This window comes from Phycodurus eques, chromosome 6 (genome assembly GCF_024500275.1).
Source record: "Phycodurus eques isolate BA_2022a chromosome 6, UOR_Pequ_1.1, whole genome shotgun sequence".
NCBI lineage: Eukaryota > Metazoa > Chordata > Actinopteri > Syngnathiformes > Syngnathidae > Phycodurus > Phycodurus eques.
In genome coordinates, this window is record NC_084530.1 from 11,960,026 (window position 1) to 11,982,184 (window position 22,159).

The window sequence follows — 22,159 nt, forward strand, 5'->3', positions numbered from 1 at the left end:
AAATTACACACACGAACGCACACGTGTTTTACATAACAAACTACTAACTATAGTACTTCGAAACAGTATTTAAAGCCAGAGGCTCACACAATAATTGTAACATAAATCTCAAATATTTGACTGAAATAAAGTGTGTTTCTTACGCTCAGATTCCATATTGGGGTATGTAAAACCATAGCATTCGTGCGAATAGTGTTTAAAAGTAAATATCTGACCTGATGATAGGTATTAGTTTTTCGGTATCTTTGCCTGATTATCTAGCAAAGGAAAACGACATCAAACTTTTGCGAACACAACCAATATCTCCGGCGAACTTTCAGCACTGGATGAACAAGGTGCAATGGGTAGCCTTGGTATTTGTAAATAAATAATTTAAAGCCCCTTTTAGCCTGCCTCTTTGCCATCCAGCTTCTGATTTAACAGACACTATTAATCGAATGTATATCTAACAGCCTGTTCATTTGGTCTCGTACGCGCGTTATTTCAAACGCGAGATAGTATGTCAGTCATTATTCTGCACACTGAAATCGTTATGGCTGTGTTCATTTGCAATGTGGGAGTAGTGAACAGGAAATGCGGCGGAGGTGCCGTATGAAGCAAGATTCTATTGCTCTGGTCTGGTACAATCCGACTTGAGCGCTGACGGTCTGTCACATTTCACGCTGACACCAAGCGAACACTGAGAGCTCCGACACACATACACACGCGCTGTAATATCGACAGATTGGAGTCAGGAGTACAAGTCCGTGAGATCACATTGCAGGTTGGTAGTCGGAAAAATAGGAAATATGAGAGAAAAACATGTGTAATGGCCGGACCGTAAATAGTGTTCGTGGAAGCATAATTCTTTCTTTGTAATTTCAGGTTGGCCACTTTTTATTCCTCTATCTATCAGTGTGCTCTTTATGGCTTTGCGTCTGTTTAGCAAAAAAAAAAAACATGAGCGCTGATGGTGGCTGGTTCGCTAAACTCAAAAGTTTTTATCCTCATTTCTCATTTTTGCTCACAACCACGCAGTTTAAAGGTATTCTAGGCGTGGGTGGCAAGCAACTGGATTTTCTCCTCCCTGTTGGTCGCTGTAGGAGGAGGGGTTGCGATATCTTTACAGCTAGCGAACGGCACTACGCAGCCACGTTTAACAAGTTTAATTTGTTGCCAAAGTTGTCATAAAGTCAGTTCGGGGATCAACTAGAAAGTGGGAAAAAGCGACTGCGTATATAGTAGTATGGAATATATTTAGCACGCAGTATGTTGCGCGCACTTAACGTTAGCATACCCCCAACATCACAGCCTTGTGGGAGCTAGCGAGCCACAGCACTATCTCATTTTCATGTGCTTAAAGTTGCTTAGTGTGTGTATTTTAACGTCGGTGGGGCTATTGGTTGTTGTTTGAGTCGACACTAACCCGCAGTTGACTTTGCTTAATGATAGATACCATCGTGAGCAAAGTTGTTCGGTTGCTCACACAACCCCACCACTGTAGTTAAAGTATTAATTGGTCTTTTAACAGCGCGGTGATGTAAACTGTGTTATTTTTTTTTTCCATTTGAAACAGTGTCTAAACTCTGACAAGCTTCCTCTTTGAGCGCAACCGGTCGAAAAGGCAGAAAAGAGGAAATCCCCCAAAAGGAAATGCCAATCGCAGCCACTGGCCAGCCGACGACTCAAGAGCCCAGAGTGTGCCCCCGGCTGCCCTCCACCCCAGAGCCGGTCCCTAAAGGGGCTGATCTATTCGAAGAGGCGGGGGCGGTCGAGTCGGCGGAGCGAACAGAGTACGAGGGCGCAGAGGGGGGCAGAGGAGTCGGGTACTATAGTTACAGCCACAGTGGCATTCGGAGCTTACAGCCCGCATCCGTCAACAGCTCTCCGCCGCAGTCCCCATCCGCATCCCCCTCTGTTCTCCTCCACCCCCTCCACAGCCACCAAATGGCAATGGAGCCCCCCAGGACTCGATCGCGTTCCCGGTCTGGATATTACCAGCATTATAATGGGGGGAGTGGAATTACTGGCAGCGGAGTAATCGGAACTAACCAGCAGCATCCCCAACAGCAGCATCTTCAGCAACTGCAGCAGCATGGTGCTGGTGGATGCGCTCCCTTTGGGGCTCACAGCAGCCAAGCAGAGAACCAGCAGAGAACCCCGGGAGGTAACGCTTCTCCGGGCATCCAGAGGCTTCCCCCCGTTCCTGGCGTCCTCCGCATCCCAACCGAAGGTAAGTAGTTGTGTATGTATTGATGACGATATACACATACATTACCTTACAGCCTATTCTGTTCACTTAAGTTCAGGTTTACTTTAGTGCAGGGGTGTCAAACAAATTTTCAGTGCGGGTCACTGGCCAAATCATAGTTGGGGTTTCCCTCAGAGGGCAGTTATGACTGTGAAAACCACATAAATGTATAATCACTAACACAATCATGTTAGTACATATACACGTGCCCCTGCATTTCATTCTTATATATTTTTTACGAAGAATTTTGTTGTAAAGAAATCATGGAAAACTGTGTGTGCGTGCGTGTGTGTACACGCATGCACACACACACACACACACACACACCCATCCATCCATTCATCCATCCATCCATCCATTTTCTATGCCACTTATCCTTTTGAGGGTTGTGGGTGGAGCTGGAGCCTCTCTCAGCCAACTCCGGGCAAACGGCAGACTGCGCCCTGGATTGGTTGCCAGTCAATCACAGGGCGCATATAGACAAACAACACTTCATCACTGAACCCACACTGCCTGCATAGATATCAGGCAAATGCACCGCAACACCATCCGGGATGGTCAAATCGCTCGATTTACTGTGACTGGTTGACGACTAGTCCAGGGTTCCCCCACCTCTCGCCTAAAGTCAGATGGGCTCCAGCTCACCCATGATCCTAAAGATCTTTTCACACTGCACTTAGCAACGCGCAGTGCGCCGTCGACAAGCCCATTCATTGTGTATGTGGTTTGGAGGAGGAATTTGTACAAAATAAAAACAAATAAGTTTGTTATGGTTGGGTTCAGGGCTAGGATTGGGGTTAAAGTGGTTTAAGATGGGTTACGATTAGCGTGGGTTACGGTTAGTGGGATTCATATTAACGTCTCCACACTTAAGTCACATAAATTTTTTCCAGTCTGGGAGCAGTAGGGCATGTTCTAACGGGAGCCAGTAATATTGGAGCAGTGGGTGTTCTGCAGCCAGTAATATTGGAGCGGGGCGTGTCCTGTCTAGAACACGAATTGAATTCCTAATAACGAGTCACGGCACGACACGGCAAGAGGGCATTAGCCGCCTGCAACATGCCCTCGATTTAAAAAAAATAAAGCAATAAAAAATATGCTGCATTTGAGAGCGGTGTCACGGTGACGTCAGAAAGTACCTGCATTAGAAGAGGGGCTGGCTGAGTGATTTCTGAGTGCTATTTTGGCGGACTTGTATTGTAAATGGCATGGGGAAAATGGAGGAAGTCATAATGAATGTGGTGTCCCAGTGTCCCGCGCTTTTGGACCGTAGAAAAATGATGTTGAGACGTCTCAGCAGGAGGCTTTCAAACTGCTCCCTCTACAGCCTGAAATACCCTTTGAAGCGCTCTTCCTGGAACTGTAGCTCACGAACGAGAAAACTGTCAGTCTCTGCCGTGGAATTAGTATGAAATGACCCATTCTTTTTTTTTTTTTTTTTTTTTTTTTTTTTTTTGGTTGTTGTTGTTGCTGCTGCACATCTCCCCCTCCTCCTTAAAATAAGCAAAGTCAGAGCTTTCTTTGAGAAATACATATTGTCGAGGTGTGGTCCACTCGTCTACCAGCTGGGAAAGGCTCCCTACTTCCTTGTAGGTTGCTACATGAGCCCTTCCAAATATGGGCAAGGTTGCACTCATTGTTGTGCGCTGCCCCGCTGACCTTTCACTCTGAGCAAGTGCGGTGTGAAAAGGGCTTAATGCAGATAAGTGGTATAGAAAATGGATGAATACTTCAATTTATGTAATTGTATTTTATGGTGGGGAAAAAAGCGTATATTATCCGTACAAAGTCAAAAGTTGCAATTTTCGAAAGCCTTTTATGCCAAAATGTACAAAACAAATCCATTTAGCAAGAAACTGATCTGATCTGGCCCATAGGCCTTGAATTTTACATATGTGCTTTACTGGCATTATTAGGCACATAAAAAAAACATACCTGTAGGTGGCAATGTGTGCATATTGTATTTAAATTTAAATTATGTGGGTTTGTGTTTTTCCACATTGCTGCAGTGTGGATGTGGCTCACTGTTAGCAACACAGAATGCAAGTGAACCGCAGCAGTCTGTATAATGTGGACTCTAGTAGCCTGAAGCGTATTGAACCACTGTGCTGTGCGTTACATTGCTTCGGGGAATGTAGTTTGGAGTCAATTATACAAAAATTAGGTAGAAAGCCTTTTCAAGATGTTTTATTTAACCATTTTAAACCTACAGAGACAACTTGTGAAAGTGTCTGTCAGTACTGACAATGCAGAGTACCAAAATTTATGTTATGTATAATTTAATTCTGCCCTTCTTTTAATGGACTACAAATCAGACAGTAAATGTTTGATTGTTGCAGTTTTTTTTTTGTTTTTTTTCCCCCCATCCATCCATTTTCTGTACTGCTTATCCTCACTAGGGTCACGGGCGTGCTGGAGCCTATTGCAGCTATCTTCGGGCGAGAGGCGGGGTACACCCTGAACTGGTCGGCAGCCAATCGCAGGGCACATATAAACAAACAACCATTCACACTCACATTCACATCTACGGGCAATTTAGAGTCTTCAATCAACCTACCACGTGTGTTTTTGGAATGTGGGAGGAAACCGGAGTACCCGGAGAAAACACACATAGGCACGGGGAGAACATGCAAACTCCACACAGGCAAGGCCGGGATTTGAACCCTGGTCCTCAGAACTGTGAGGCAGATGTGCTAACCAGTCTCATTCAAGAGGTTTGGTCATGGCGCTCTTTCATAAGCAATACCCTGCTCTCCTGGATGGTCACGCCATACGTCATAGATATTTGTACTTCAGTAGATATTTGTACTTTGCTGTAATGTAAAACCTATCAAGTATGCACGCTTTGCTGTGAAATTTAGAGTACAGTTACACAACATGGAAAGAAACAAATACAGGAGATTCACATTCAGGGACAACGAGGAAAGGTTTTTCTCAGATTTGGAGAATGCTTACCTTTAAACCCATGTGGTGGGAAGTACTGTATGTTTGGTGGTTGTATTTAAGTTTAAGTAGATACTAGGCCTGTTAACCATAACCTTTTACATGTGGATACTACAATGTAGACTACTGTATGCATGTAAAATAACAGTGTCATTGTAATAACTATTCTTCTACCTCACCACACATTTCTGAGCAATAAATTGATTAACAATACAGGTATGTCTTAATCATCTATATTACAGAAATTCAATATACCCTGAAAGAAACATCAACTGATTTCTTTTTTTGCTAACCCAACTACAGAGGATAGAGCTCACAATTCACTTTCACAGTGAAGTGTTTTGCTCACAAGAAGAATTTTAAGATCATACAGTATTGCTTCAATTTGCAGACACTTGAATTGGGTAAATTTAAATCGTATACACTATATTGACACAAGTATTTGCTCACCTGCCTTGACTCGCATATTATTTTAATTGATATCCCATTATAAAAAGCCATCTGGTTTAATATGATGTTGCAGCTGTAACGGCTTCAACTCTTCTGGGAAGGCTTTCATCAAGGTTGAGGAGTGAGTATGGGAATTTTCACACAGATGTTGGATGAGAAGGCCTGGCTCGTTGTCCACTCGAAATTAACCCAAAGGTGTTCTATCGGGTTTAGGGCAGAACTCTGTGCAGGCCAGTCTAGTTCATCCATACCAGATACTTTCATCCATGTCTTTATGGACATTGCTTTGTGCCCTGGTCCACAGACATGTTGGAACCGGATGAAGTAATCCCCAAACTGTTTGACTTTCCAAAATGTTTTGGTATGCTGAAGCTTTTAGAGTTCCTTTCACTGGAGCTCAGGGCCTAATATTTATTTCCAACTTTGTGGGAACAGTTTGGAAATGGCCCCTTCCTGTTCCAACATGACTGTACATCAGTGCACAAATCAAGTTTCATAAAGACACGGATGAGAGAGTTTGTTGTGGATGAACTTGACTGGCCTTGACTTTTGGATGAATTAGAGCGGAGACCCCCGCGACCCTGAACAGGATAAGCGGTATTGAGAATGGATGGATGGATAGAGTGGAGACTATGAGCCAGGCCTTCTTGTCCAACATCAGTGTGTAACCTAACAAATGTGCTTCTGGAAAAATGGTCATAAATTCCCATGAACGCACTCCTAAACCTTGTGGAAAACCTTTCCAGAAGAGTTTAAGCTGTTATAACTACAGAGGGTGGACCAATGTCATATTAAACCCTATAAATTAAGAATGGGATGCCATATAAATTCATGTGTGTCAAGGTAGGTGAGCGAATACTTAGGGCAATATAGTGTATTTTGGGTACAGAGTTCCTTAAACTTTCAGTATATAACTATTTTTTTTCACCCAAGCAACTACTAGAGGAGATAACACACTGCGTATTAAGCCTATCCCGCTCCTCTAACATCTTGTTGTATTTTTCTGTATTTGATTGTTTTGTTTTTTTAGCGAGAATGCCCAATTAATTTCCCGTGCTGGCCCACTTGGTGGCTCACCAAAAATGACAGATAGGTTTTATATAACAATGGGCGTAGCACAGCCCCCCCTTGTCTTTTGTAAAAAGCTCACTAAACATATTGTTTTGCATATCTGTAGCGTAAACAAAAACAATAATAAGTGCTGCGAACAACCAAAACCTTTAATTTGTGTTTTTTGACCATATTTACTACAGGCGATATCACACAAATACATCGCCCAGAAAGGCTATCCTGCCCCCCCCCCCACACACACACACACACAAACTAAGTTTTTCCAGAACCCATCATCCAACATTCTAAATTCATTGTGCGTTGTACTCAGGTTTAAGTGACCATTCCAACCAGACTCAGCATTTTGACAGACTGTCCTTTTTGTGAAATCATATCAGTTGTCATGTTGTTACTACCGTAATTTATCGTTTATAATGCGCACCATTATGTATAATACACACCCCCAAAGTTGACCTCAAAATTCTGGAAAACCCTTCTACCTATATGTATAATGCATTTTTACAATGTATGATTTTGCTTCTACCCATATGATCAAAACACAATTATCTGTATTTTGTTAGTTGTTTCAAAGAATTATTTATTTGAACATGTAATAATTTCTTTTTATTTACTAGCTTTTATTTTGAAATTCACAGCCCTACTTTTATTAAGTAAATGAGAAAACACAGTTGTGCTCATATGTTTGATTACCCAGGCAGAATCTATAAGATGGGTACAATTCTTTAAAGAAAACACAAAGGGCCAGACGAAACACATTTAATTTTATTTTAATGGGATTCAAATTAAACTGTCACGCATTTCAGAAACGCATTATCATTCAACAAAACATAACCATAAAGAAATTGATGGTTTTTGTTCAGTCATCAGTTGTACTTAAAAAAACAGTATTTCAGAAAATCTGCCAGGGTATGTAAACTTATGAGCACAACTGTACATTATGCAGTCATCCCTGTCATATTGGAATGAAAGTGTAGGGTCCACCTTTTTCAAAGCCTCTAGGTGACGGTAGCATATTAGAATGAAAGTGTACACTTCTCATAACCTCTAAGTATCGTTGGCATATTGGAAAGAGTGCAGAGCTTTTTCATAACCTCTAGAAGGCGGCATACGTTTATAAAATGTGAAAGTTTTTTTTCATTTTCCCCTATACCTATGTATAATGTGCACTATTGACTTTTGACAAAAAAAAATTTGTGGGGGGGGGAATGCAGATTATACACGAAACTACTGTAATACTGTTGGTGTGTGTTTGGCACATTTTGCTGAGTTCATTTTTCCAGAAATGTAGTCAATAGTGTAACCTCCCATTCCAAAAACAATCCATTCCACGTTGCTGGTCGACTTCCAAGTTGTTCATCTTCAAAACAATCTCAATATTCAAAAGCATACAAATATCATTTGGTATTTTAATTGATGCTTTATTATTTATTTTTATTGTATATCTTTTAACTATGTTGGAACTTGAGTGGCTTAAAAGGCGCCTATAAATAAAACGAGTTCTTATTAATATTATTACTCTATCTCGGCACAAATTCTTATAAACGATTAATCAGTTTCTTTTTAGTCAGAGGACATTTTGGAAATTGAATATTCTCTCGTAGTTTTGTGGGAGCTGGCTGGCTGTCTCTTTTTATTCCAGCCTCTCCCCACTCCCAGAATGAGCCATGTTTGTGTGGAAGGTTGAGCAGCAAGTAGACATTCCAAGTCCATCCTTCAAGTGCTAGTCATGCGCGAGGCCTGAAACATAATGTTGATCGTATAAAGTATTTTCAGTTTGTCCCGCTCTTCTTCAGTGACTTAAATTCCTCAGGTTAAAATGTATTTTCAGATAGTGTGACAGTCTGTTTTCTTATCCTTTTTAATATTCTGTCATATTAACAGTTCACATAACTTGAACTCCCAAGTTGGGTAAATAACACTTGTATACTATGATGCTTTGCTGGAAAACTGAGACATAAAGTGGAACAGAGGCTGCTGGGTTGGTCCTAATGCTTAAGACCATAATTTTTCCTAGCTGGTCATCTGATCTGATTCTGGCCCAGCATGTCTTTTTCACTGGCCCATCCATCTCTTGGTTGCCTTTGGATCAGACAACCCTCTCTGTGCCCCTCTGATCTATTTTTGCTGGCCTCCTCGTGCACATTTCTCTAATGGAAAGATCGTTTTAATGGACTGCCTGCAGCAACATAGGGACAGACCCTTCTGCCACTCTCTACCTTTATCCCACTACTCTCTGTATGTCCTCTCCATCCTTCTGTCTGCTACAGAAGTGGAACCGTACTTTGTTTTGTACTTTCCTTTGTCTTTCCCCCCCCACACAAACCCCCTTATTTTTGGAAAATAAAATCTATTTTAGTTTGGGTGACCAGGTAGCTGGTTTTCCCATCATCACTCCAAATAAACAACAAAGCACTCTCAGTGGTCAGTAAGAGAGCATCACGGGGGAGAACACGTCACATGAGTGACCTCAAAGTCCAATGTATGGACTCTGATCTGGTTTGGGGAAAATAACACTTGGACAAACAGAGGGAATGCCAAAGGTCACTAAAAAGCCTTAAGTAAAGGAGGAGAATGAAAGAGGGAGGCCAAAGAATGTGGGGCGGGGGAGCAAGATCAAGTGCACTGGATAGGTTCAAGAAAGGGGGATGTGAAACGGGTGTCAAATATAAGAATCAAAGGGAGATAGGGAGGTGGGTTAAAGATGCAAAACAAAATTGCATTTTGTGGCCAATAACCATTGCCAAGAAGAGAGACGCGTCTCTGAGAACAGTTGATTATGCAGCCTTGAATCCCTTCAGATACTGTGACTGGAGAGAGTTGAAAATAATTGGCTGGAAGCAAATGGACAGCAGGGAATACTATAGATGGATAGAGACCAGAAACAGAAAGTTGGTGAGTGCAAGGAAAAGCATGAAATCAGTAAATGTTGAGTGGGTGAAAATTCAAGAGTTGTGATTAAATATCGTAGCCCATGTAAACACCAGATCGGGATAAATTACGTCACATGTAAACAGTGGACCTAAGATCTTCAATGGGAAAGAATTCAATCGGAATGAAAAAATGGACATTATACTGAATCAATTAAGAGTTACTTTCAGTGCAAGAAGAAATGGTAGTTGCTTAGGAGTGTGTTTTGTCGGTATGCGTTTACTAGCTAGTCTGTTTGTGAATATCTTCTGTTTGCCTATTGCCTGGTTAGCTAAGTCTGAACAGCACTGACAGAAACATACTTGTAGGCCTATATGAAATTATTTAACTGCATAAACTGTCCTGTCTCTGCACTTTAGTCAACAACCTGAAGGAAGGTGAAGAAAACGACGTGATGAGTTACGAAATGGACACACCAGTAAAAAAAAAATCAAATCTAATCCATCCATCCATTTTCTGAGCTGCTTCTCTTCACTAGGGTCGCGGGCGTGCTGTAGCCTATCCCAGCTATCTTCGGGCAGGAGGCGGGGTACACCTGAACTGGTTGCCAGCCAATGGCAGGGCACATACAAACAAACAACCATTCACACTCACAGTCACACCTACGGGCAATTTAGAGTCTCCAATGAATGCATGTTTTTGGGATGTGGGAGGAAACCGGAGTGCCCGGAGAAAACCCATGCTGGCACGGGGAGAACATGCAAACTCCACAGGCGGGGCCGGGGATTGAACCCCGGTCCTCAGAACTGTGAGGCAGAAGCTCTAACCAGTCGGCCATGTAAGCTTTTCAATAAGATGGCATTTCTTCATAAGCTTCATTTTTGCAGAAGCCACAAGCCGACTTTTGCTGCTGCTTCATCCAGGAAGTGGGTTTGGTGGAGAAATTTGACAGAGTAAGGTTCTTTACATAAGAATAAACGATTGCAATAAAGAGTCATTTTATGTGTAGTTCATAGTCTGGGATGTATATCCGGTTTCATAATTACTCCTTCAGTTGCTTTTTGTTTACTGGGGTTGGTAAAATAACAAAAAAATGGTGATAAGAATGAACAAATGGTGGGCATTGAAGTATGAGAGCGGCAGAAGGTGAGATTCACGATTAGGCAAGTAACGGCTAGGCAGATGTTACTGAGCCACCTATTTTGAGCTTGTACACCAGCTTGTTACTCCATTCTCTTTTGCGCCAAGGTGTGAAGTGTGCCTTGACGTGTTCAGGAGGTAGGATGAAATGTGTGTGTGTGCGTGCGTGCGTGCGTGTGTATTTATGCACTCATGCTTTTCATATGCTTGCCTGAAATTGTCTTTACATTCCAAAAATCTGTGTAAATATGGCAGGTGACTTTGCCCCATTTATGAGTAAATGGTGACTAATGTTCATGAGACGCTTGATCAGATATGCCTTCAGAATTTAACGATAACCAGTGAAAGTGATGTTTGTAAAATAGTCCTTTACAAATAGAGTGCTGCTCAACTTTGATTACTCTGAAATTAAATTTAGAGTTTTTAAACTTCTGTTAACATTGTGAGAGGGCATTTTTTTGTCATTTCCTTTCATTTCAGTGAATACAATAAGGACGAAATTAACGCATATCCAGGTTGAGGTTATTTTGATGCTGATCTACATTCGAATTGTTCAACCTTGGCCGAGGTCTGCGCTCTACTTGAGCCCTTCCTATTTATCTTTATAGAGGCAAACATTTTTAACATCTCATATGATTGTGCATGTGTACCGAATGATGTGGATAGTGAGTGTATTTGACCACCAAATAGCTGCCGCCTGTCATTTACCTTACAGAAAGAGGCAGTAAGATGAGGAAAGGTGGACACAGATGATGTGATAGTGCAAAGCATGGAAATGTGTATGCTGGTAAAGCAGCAGGGGTGCATGGGAGAGGGAGACAGGATGGCAGATAGGGAAAGAAAAGGGCTAGTATCAGGGAGGGAGGGTGATGAAGTGAGGGAAGAGCAGAGAGGGATGATAAAGGGAGGAGAGGTGAAGGAAATTGATAGAAATAGCTGATGCACTCTGAGCCATACAGAAAATCAATAGCAGTCAAGAGGGGAAACCGCAACCCCCATCGAGTGCCCCGGCTCTCTTATCTCACCATCCTCTCTGGGTTTTTACTCCCTCAACTGTATCTCTTCCTTACTTTTATTCCCCATTATTTTATGTGCATTTTCCACCTTTTCCTTTGCCTCTCTCCCTCCACTTTGCACTCTACTTGTCTCTCATATTTACCACTCCCAGAACCTGTAAGCAGGGATGTACTGGGCCCTTAATTCAGCCCGGAAATGTAGATGGAGAGGCCCCCAGTGCGTACAACTGAAGACCAAATTTTTTATTTTGTTTCTCCTGCCTTGCAACGAAGCCTCAAATACTAACCAATGAGCGGTGACCATGATTTTAGGTCTCATCATTTTTGCTCTATACACTGTATGCATAATACAATTGCGTACCCAGTACGGCAGCCTTACACACGGCATCCCTACCGGTCTGGTTATCGCTGCTTTCTGTTCCATTCTCTTCCCTCTCCCCAATAAGACCACCACATCATCCTCCTCCTCCTCCTTTTCCAAGACCAGCACCACCTCCTCATTGCCACCATGGGGTCACCCAGTCCCTCAATAATCCCTCTGCTAGTGACCTTGACTCCTGATGCTGCTGCTATTAATAATACTAATAATAAACATAATAAATTATGTTCTTAATACACAAAGACAATCCATGTAAGCAAATGCCATAAATCACACACATGCACACATGCACGCATGCACACATGAATGTGCGCGCACGCACACATATGTATACCGCGTTGGAGGGTTTACGCTTTCTTATATCAGAGTAATCCTGCCCATTTGTTCACATATCAAATAATATGTAAGTATCCCTTAATTGTTTAAAGTGTAAATCACAAAGTCAGGTCACTTGATCATTTTCTGTTTGTGACGAGAATCAATGATGCTTGCAATACAGGCGTAAAGTAGTTAACAATTTTGTGTACCAAATCATTTGCATAACAAATGCATGGTCTCCTAGGTGTAATATTTTGCCATTTTCCCACTGTGCCTATCTGTAGTTGTGCTGCTGGATCCTTCCCTCACTGAAAAGATCTGTCAGTTTTGCACATTTTGGTTCACGTCTGGTGTGGGGGAAGATGGGGCAGAGATGACCCGCTTAGGGCTTGTTTGTTGCTTAACAACAATTGTTGGTCAAACCGCGCAACGGCACAACTGCAAGGGTCCGACGAAGTCTCGAATCATAAACTCATGCTGCACCCCGCAGGCTATAATCTACTGTATAACCGTACTCCGGCCGGCGGCCAGGACACTCGTGCACGGCTTTGTTGACATAAGTCTACCCTATAAGTCGTCTTGTATTTGTTGAATAGTAGTCTGTAATTATGTTTTGTTAAAAGATGGCTGTGTGTATTGGAAATTTTATAGGAATTGTGCTACTCCCCCCCCAGCCCCCAAAAAAAAGGTTCGGCCTGGAATGGACCGGCCGTTCGGGAGTTGTCCCGAAATTCACAATTGGCGGCCATTCGGAGTTGTCCCGAAATTCCCAATTGGCACCCCACCTCTCCCTGTAAGAGTTCACATTTGAAAATTCAGAGGTGGCCCTTCACACTTGGAGCATACAGCAGGATGTCCATATAAACCTTCAGGGATGTGGTTCCTCTGTGAATTGACATTTTTATAACATTCCTTGTTCTTCAGGTGTAAATACCACTCACTTGGTAGAAAGCTCACCAAATTGTCTTTCCAGTGACGAGCTTGTTTCACACACAGGCTCAATACATGCCAAAGTGAATTTTGTGCTGGGAGCTGGCAGGTTTAAGTCAGTTTTTCTGAATTGGAACACATTGCTATTTGTTTCTCTCATGGAGCTCCTGCTTGAGAGTAATGTAGTCGTAAGTTTGCAATGTTGAAGCAGCTCAAGACCACAGACAGTGGACATGTTACTGTTCTTGTCAGGTTTATGTAAAATGTAATTTGATAAATTTTTTGAGAAATATCCACACAGTGTCCTATTCTAATTAGATGACCACTATTCTGTGCTGCCCAAGGCCCTTACCAGTGAAACTAAAGTGTGTGGTGTATGCAGTCTGTGTTCATGCGACAGGGGACATGATGTCATCTAAACATTTGAAACCTGTTCTCTAACTTCTGTGTTGTGCTCCCAAGGGTGACTGTGACTGACTGACTGGCCTCTGACTTGATTTACTGGACTCTGACAATGTGCAAGTGAGAGCCTATTCAGGGAGAGAGCAGGGTTTGGCCCATTGTGTTTGCAGAATGAATGTTCTGCACATGCAGCCACTGAATAGCCCATGAATACTTTACCAGTCCTCTGGCCCAGATCATCTAAATGAAAATACCCGTTTAACTGGTTTCCTCTGTTAGCTTTACTTACCTCAACCTTTTCCATTAATTTACCTTGTCGGCTCCGGGGAGTGAAGTATGAGCGGAAAGGCTCTTTAAAGGACTGAGGAATTCAGTGGTTCAAACCTCAGTCTGCCTGTCTCAATGTTGTCAATCCTGGATTTTCGTCAGAGGGGACCGCAAGAGCAGGAAGACTTCTGCAAACAAACTGCTATTAGGTGGAAATGCTCTTTTTAAAAGCCATTTTGTAAGTATTCCCCTTTTAGTTCAATGGTCTCAATCTCTATAGTAAAGGTAGCCTTGTGTGCACTGCCCTTGGGAGTGCTTATCCTTGGACTGTATACTAATGCCACCATCTGTGGCGAGGACATCCCAGCTAAAGACGCGCTCATGACAAAGGCAAAAACAAAAGATAGACTGAATAAATAGACAAGACAATAAAAAGATGAAAGATTGTGCAAAAACAAACAAGTAAAAGTCTTAGCCATGATGCAACTGGCGGTATCATCAGAAAGCTCCTCTAATCTGGGATTACTGTGTTGATTCTGCATGCGTGTGTGTGCGGATCTGTAGTGTGTCTGATCTGAGACAGGACTGTACCATATGTGTTTTGTTCACTTTTGTGCGGCTCAAATGTTCAATTTACACAAACAAGTTTTTTTTAACTGTGACGTGTTATTCTCACGTTGCATGAAAACAAAGACAACAAAAGGATTAAATGTTCAACTGTAGATGGAGATAAACGAGACTTCTCTGAGTGATTGGTTGTGACTATACTATCCATTTCCAGAAATAGCGTATCATGTTTTTCATTTTACATCTTCTGAGTAACGACTGGCCCCATGTTTATTGATACTTTTTGGCATATAGCCTCACCATGCGCCTACGGCATGAATGTGTGAAATTAATTTAGTAAGCACCAGGTTGTTACAGACATAGCTGTATCTCCCACTTGGTTGACTTCTTGTTTTCACTTGTTTTAGGAGCCTCAGGTGGGTCTTACCATTGCCACCGAGACCATGCATATGGGGAGAATGACAAGGTAAGATGCTTTTTTTATTTTTCATATTTGGTAATGAAAATTGATAACAAACAATGCTGTTTTGGATGTTAATTGACAGCTACTACTTTGTTTGGTTTGACAACGTATATCAAAGTAAAGGTTTTTTTGAAAAGCATAGAATTCCCATTGTCATGTAAATGCTGACAATGGTACTGCAATATCTAAAAACAGACAATTTAAATGTTCAGTCCGCTCGTCTGTCACAGTTATAGTGTTTCTGCTTCTAATGTTTCCTCAGTAAAGTGTATATTTACTGTGTCGCTACTGTATCTGCAGTCTTCATTCACATTGGACATACACCCCACTAAAGGGTATTCGGAGGAAAAGAAGTCCTTTACTGTTTTTATACAAAGAGCCGACACACACTACTGGCCTGGGAGGCATATTACAGTATTCTCTGTCTGGAATCGCCACGGATCATTTTGACAGCATAGACACTTATACGTGAAACCTTTACAAAGGCAAAGAAAAAAAGCATTCACATTTTACTAGGTTGTTGTAAATCTACCCTCATTCTATGCTTCATAAGTCACACCTTGGATGCCTGTTTCTCCCTTGTACTCGTGTTGCTCTGTAAGCAAAAGGTCAACTTATTTTACATTTCAAGGGATATCCGTAGCATTAATAAATCTACATCTACATATATATAGTCAAACGTGTATTAAAAGCAAGCAGATTAGTTGCAAAGTAGTGGAGAAAAGAAGGGGGAGGTAGGATGCTGAGGAAGATGTAGGAAAGAGCTTGCAGGGGAGGGCAGGGGAGGTTGGTCGCACAAGGCCAAAAGCAGGGAGGGGGTTTTGCTAATGATTCCACTTCCAGCTGTGGGGCTTGCTTGGAGTGAGAGATAGGAAGGAAGAGAGGAACAGTTGCAGATGAAACAAATTGAGCTTTCAAATCTTGTTAATAGAAAGAATAAGTGGGGGCGGGATAGGTATTTGTGGAAGAATGCCTGCAAATATTAATGATTCTGTCCAAGCAAATGACCATATTTGCTCTGCGTGCTACACAGCCACAATTTTAGACTGATAAACTTGGTCCTTGTTCTTTTTCTAAGGTGTGTCTCAGCCTTCACTCTAATTTGGATCATAGCATTGACAGCAAGGTCTCGGCAGCTGCCTGCCGCAGTTAGTCCATGTATGCAAGTGTGGACATACAGTAGCCAAGCAGAACATGTCACAGTGTTTCTGTTCTCATGCTTCAGGATATCTTTCCTGCCTGTTTGCTCTCAACTGAATGTGGACAGAGCAAAAAGCAACAAGGGAGCGTGTTTGTGGTCCTCACACTGCAGAATGTGCTCTATTATCACCCCCAGTGCAGTTCACAGTGTTTCTAAGCTGTGCTGGAAGGCACTGCGTGTATTCATCTTCTGTCAGCAGAGTTGTTGTATTTTCTTCCTGAGTGTACCCTGGCATTTTGGGTTTAGTGGGAACTTGTTTGGACCAGGCATGTGTGTGTTCAGAATCAAAAAGAGCGTTCTGGTCCAACATAAGGGCATATAAAGCCATATTGATGGAGGACGCACACATGAACACACACACACACTCAGTCATTGTCTGGCAAGACTTCGCTCCCCCTAACATTGGTAGACAGGCCCATCAAACTTTCATACTAATGGGCAATAGTACATGTGTGTGTGCGTGCGTGCATGCGTGTTTGAGTGGTGCACCCATGATCTCTAAAAGCCTCTTGTCGTGTCCCCTCAAATTTCAGGCCAGGGTCTTGGACAGGACAGGCAGGTCTAGCAAAGGGGGAGGCACCAATGATAAGGGGAGCGCATAAGGGGTATAGGAGGGGTTGAGCTTATCTGGTGTTATAGTGGTAGTGAGGGGGGTGGGTGCTCGAGTAGGGTTTTGGAGCGTATGTGGAAGGAGGGGAACGTCACGCTTGGGATGGAAGAGGCTTGCTTGGATATGAAAATGGGCACAGTGGATGTCCCAGGGGTTTTGGGGCTGGAAGAAGGTGGGCTGGGGGGGCTGGGGTCAAAAGGCACACAGAGGTTTGAGTGTGGGGGTGGAATTGGGGTGACAGCCATTCTCTGCAAGACTTGCAGTTAATAAAGTAATCTTGCAAAGTACGTTTGGTACTGTATCTGTATCTGCAATATTTGCACAATCAACATTGTCCCAGATTATCGTACTGGACTACTAGTCACTTTAAACTGCATACATTTCAATACATGCATAGAATTACAAAAGTTATTTATCCAGATATTTCAAATTAATACATTTTAGAGCTATAATTTCAATAACGCCTTACCATGAAATTGCAATATTTTTGCTCACAGTTATCATACATCAAAATCTGATACTGTGCCATGCCAATTTTGAACCAAATGCATTTACTTTAAATATTGGATCAAATAATTACAAACTCAAAGTTTCTCATAGGACATAAAGTAAAAGTAACTAGTGACTCGTTTGTTCCAAATTATAGCCACTGTTTTGCCACAGCAATATTGCAAGGAAAATGTTAAACAACAAAGACTATCTAAAATGTGCAGGAATACTAGCACAAACAAAAGGTATCAATACTTTTTTACTTACACCATAGGAGATGCCACCCACTACATAACTACACAGGGTTAGGGTTAACCAATAAACACAGGAGACTCTCTGGACCTCTGCCTCAATGCTGCACTCTTTGCTCTTTTTAGTCTACCCTTACTGGGTGGCTTTCACCTGCTGTCACAAAAAGTATGGGCTGTTGTGGTTGAATGTATTTTGTTTGTTGGTTATTTTGAGTTATGGGTTGAAGTTGTATAGACTGTGTGTAGTGTATGTAGGCCAACATCATTCAGTGTTGAAAGCACACAAGCCCTGTTTTGTATTTCAAAGAGCTAGTCAGATTGATTGAACCAGTGGGATTGTGCTATGAACATCCTGGCGTTAAGTAATTTTAAATACCGAAGTCAGGGCTGTCAATTTTTTGTATTACGTTTTTAAAAATAGAATTATAGCATGCTGCACTACATTGTGATATTGATTATAAGCCATTTTATCCAGCCAGAACATAATGAAACAAAACTGACAATGCATGACAGTGTGTATTTGGTGAACCATGGCTTTGCGGGATAAGGGAAGCTTCACTAATAATCAAAAGCACTTGTTTGCAGTGACGCAAGTTTCAAACCTGCTTACTTATAGTGTTTGGTTCTCTGCCTGTTTCTGCTTTGTGCACACCTCTTTTCACTGCCCTCCAATCATGTTTGTTCATGAAGACCTCAAACCATTGTATTTATTTGTCTTTGACATAAAATGGTCGAGCTCAGCTCTCATGCAACACAACTCACGGCTGCACTATAGTGTCTTTGAGTCTCGATTGAGAATACATTCAGTTCAGGCTTGTTAGAACAGCGCAGTGGGCCTCCAAGCAGCTTCAGTAGGTATTGTTCTTTATAGGCTGTAGAACGCAAACAGTGGCAGCTGTCCATGTGTGACTGTGTATGTCTGGAGGCGTTTCCATAACTGTGTGTGTGTGTGTCTGTGTGTGCGTGTGTGTGTGTGCTTGTGTGGGTGCGTACATGTTTCTCTCTGCAGTCTGCTCTCCAGCTGTTTCCTTTTAGCTATCACACTGTTCTCAAGGTTGCCGAGCTGTGTGTGTGTGCGCGCGTGTGTGTGTGCGCGCGTGTGTGTGCGCGTGTGTTAAAAGTCACAGCCGCTGAGTCATTTTTTTTTAAATCACGCTTTACAAGGTGCTGCTATTTTCTTTTTATTTTTTCCCCCAAATTCCAAATGGTAACACCACTGTGGTGGTTGCTTCAAATATTCCACTGTATTTAAAAGTATTTAACAAACTAGTAAAGTTCTTCTACTCCATGTGGCCTAGCACATGTACTGGATGATAACTAGGCGCTCGTGTGACTGTGAGGGAGTCATTGCCTTACAGTAAGTAACGTGACTCACAGATGACTTGATAGCGCTGACTGAGGATTTGTACTCCGTCTCAACCTGGATGACTACTCAGTGTGTGTGTTTTGTGTCACCATGTCTTTTTGTCGACTCTTTGAAAAAGTAGAGCCAACCAGTTGATGGTGTGGATGAATGACTCCCTTATGGGCCTGTGAGAGCTTGTCTTGCCTTTTTCCTCATTTCCTCACTGCAAGAGGGAAGTGACTGTGAGCCCCGAAGGCCTCTGAGTACTGGTGGTGCAATGTGCTCACACTATCACACACCAACAGAGGTGTGCACATACAGGAAATGCCATGAGTCACAAAGACGCTTAGTGTCTAAGTAGTTGTATGGATTGTTGGCCAGAGGGATGGAAGAGCACAGTGAAATTGATTTGATTTGAGCACTACGGGTCACTAACCTCAGCCCCCTTTCTCTCACCCTCCTCTTTCTTTCTCACTCGCCTCCTCCACTTTTACACCCCTCCCTCCCCAGAGTGAGGAAAGCCCCAGTCCAAAGCGCCAGAGGCTGTCCGGTCATGCTGTCTTGGAACAGCTAACTTCTTCCACCCCATCATCATCCACCCCTTCTCCCCCCATTCGCCCTTGGGAGTTGGGACCTCCAAGCAGGAGACAGTCTCATCCCCATGCACATTACCACCAAGAAAGATCCATCACACCCTCTCGCCACAGACGCAGGTATTCAAGCTTTGAAGATTTTTTTTTTGCAGCTAATTTATGTCTAGAATAGGTTCTTAACCTTGTTGGAGGTACTGAACCCTGCAAGTTAACATGTGTATTTACTGAACCCTTCATAATTGAAAAAATAACTTTGATTTTTTCGAATTAAGACTTTACTAGTGCACAAAACGAACCATGCATCAGTTGAACACAAAATTGCTATGTTCAAAGAACAAAAAACAAAAATTAATTTTACTCAATAATTGTTTACTGGCCAATCAATGAGACTTTTGCTGTTGCCTTACAGACAAGTTCAGAAATGCACAGTTTCACCTAGGCAAGTGCCACTCATAATTTATGCAACAAAGTCTGTTTATTTCTTCATTTTTATGTCTACCGTCCTCGCAAAGGATTGTTCGCAAGGACGTTGTAATGTTAACATTTTAACTATGGTTAGATGCCGATACTCAGCATTTTGACGCTTATTAGCTCCAGCCTTTTTTTTTATAAATCTAACGCCCGATAAGAGATAAATTTACAACTGGGTAAAAGTCAGGGAACTATTTATTAATTTTATGTGTTTACATTTTCAGTTATGACATGCTGCTGCCTTGGAACTTGCCGCACCTTTGGTTTTTGTTTTAACTTTAAACAAAGATAAGTGAAAGATTAACATTTCAGTTCCATTGAAATTTTGGGAAACTTTATTTATTGTAAAGAACTTTAGGGAGCTATTTGTTTAAGTTTTCATTTAACTTTATAAGACATGCTGCTGCAGCTGGGAGCTGCCTGCACTTTTTGATTGAATTTTAAAACGTTGACTCTCTGATTAAAATAAATTAATAAATAAATAAATAAAATAAATAATATGTTGTGAATCTGAAAAGGTGTTTAACAAGCATATGATTAAAGTCATTTAAAGTGTTGAAGTTGGGATTATTTAAGATTTCGATGCCAATATTTTCCTTTTTACAGCAAATTAATATTGGCTCTAAATATTGGTTATCAGCCTCCTTGACTCCTAATAATATGTATCATAGCAGCCGTGAAATAAACATATACGTCTATCTCTGGCTTTAACAAATGGTAGTGAAGCAGCATGTTGTCTCAAATCATACGAGTCAGGTGAACAGAGCGGACACACTCAGGCACTGTGTGTGTATGTTGAGTGTTGTGTGTCTGTCTGTCTGTCTGTGTGTTTTTCTTTCTTTCTTTCTTTCTTGACCTTGACTAAACCCCAGAAACTGGCTCACCTAAACCTTGGGGTTGAGCACCACCGTTCGAGATGATGGCAGATATGATCCCTAAATGTATACCCTTGATCGCCCTCCCAGCCCCCCGGTTAGGCGTCAGCGTGGTCGCCTCTCCAGACCTGCTCGCCACTTGCCTCCCCATCATCACCCCTTGACTGAAGGCCCCGCACTCCACCCGTCGCCATCGGAACGCCAGGATGAAAACTTCCACCGCAACCCGCATTCCTCAACGCACCAGATGTACCCAGCGCACACCTACAGTCAACCCCCCACACATGGAAGTGGGGGTTCAGAGGATCGCCGAGCTTTCCATCCCCCCACCTTGTCCCCCCGACTACTGCACCCAGCTGCACATCACCACCATCACAATCACCATCAGCAGCAACAGCATCATGCAGCATCCCAGCAAGGGGCCATGGTCATGGACTTGCATGAACAGGTATGCGTTAGATCTGCTTTGTGTTTGTGCCAATGCCTTTTCATGTGATTTAACTGTTGTATTGTTTATTTCCAGCTTCAGCAGAGCAGCGTACCAGTCTCCTACACTGTGACCCCAGTCGCACCTCATGGCCTCGCAGCACCGCTGTGTAACGGTCAACACCTTCCCCCCAGCTGCTCCTCACAACAACAAGTTCCTGCCTGCAGTGTGGTATTCAGTACTGGACAACACTACCACCCGGTAAGAGCACAGTAGTCTGTGGGAGTGGGTGGGCTGTACTGTGGCCCTTGGAATCTGCAAATGCAAGAAATTGTCTTGTTTGACATTGCCTCCTAGTGACGGGATGGGGTATATCAGGATCTCACACTGACAACGTTTTTATTTTCGTTTCCCTTTTCCAGATGCTGCAGGCATGTTCGATGCAACATTTGCCAGTGCCATATGCCTTTCCCTCTCTTCTGTCCAGCGACCCTCAGTTCCTTCTTTCCCCTCCACCCCATCTCGCTCATCACCCGCCACACCTCCACGCCCACAGCCAGTTCCTGCCATTTCAAACACAACAGCCACGATCGGTAATAGATGTACCTTTTTCGTAACTTTATTATTTGTTTTTTTTTTTTTTTTTTTTTTCTCATTAAATTCTAAATATGGATTTGATGTTTTTTTTATCAGCCTTTACAGAGGATTGAAAATGAGGTTGAACTTCTAGGAGAGCAGCTCTCACTCGGTGGAGGCTTTGGCTATGGCCATCACCACCATCACCATCACCACCAGCCTCCCTCCACACTTCCGCCCTCCACACCACTCCAGTTTCTTTCACACCATGAACCCC

General features: G+C 42.5%; 1 protein-coding gene across 1 annotated transcript in view; it reads left to right on the plus strand.

Moving 5' to 3' along the window:
- The first annotated feature begins 672 nt into the window (after window positions 1–672).
- The window catches only part of rnf38 (ring finger protein 38), a 25,110-nt gene continuing 3,623 nt past the window's right edge, over window positions 673–22,159 (plus strand). The window contains exons 1-8 of the mRNA XM_061679799.1: window positions 673–763; window positions 1,556–2,212; window positions 14,989–15,047; window positions 19,451–19,653; window positions 20,970–21,327; window positions 21,403–21,567; window positions 21,729–21,899; window positions 22,000–22,159. The exon at window positions 22,000–22,159 is cut by the window's right edge and continues 23 nt beyond it. Of these exons, the coding sequence (XP_061535783.1) occupies window positions 1,633–2,212; window positions 14,989–15,047; window positions 19,451–19,653; window positions 20,970–21,327; window positions 21,403–21,567; window positions 21,729–21,899; window positions 22,000–22,159 (1,696 nt within the window). The 5' untranslated portion in view covers window positions 673–763; window positions 1,556–1,632. The remainder of the gene's footprint in view (window positions 764–1,555; window positions 2,213–14,988; window positions 15,048–19,450; window positions 19,654–20,969; window positions 21,328–21,402; window positions 21,568–21,728; window positions 21,900–21,999) is intronic.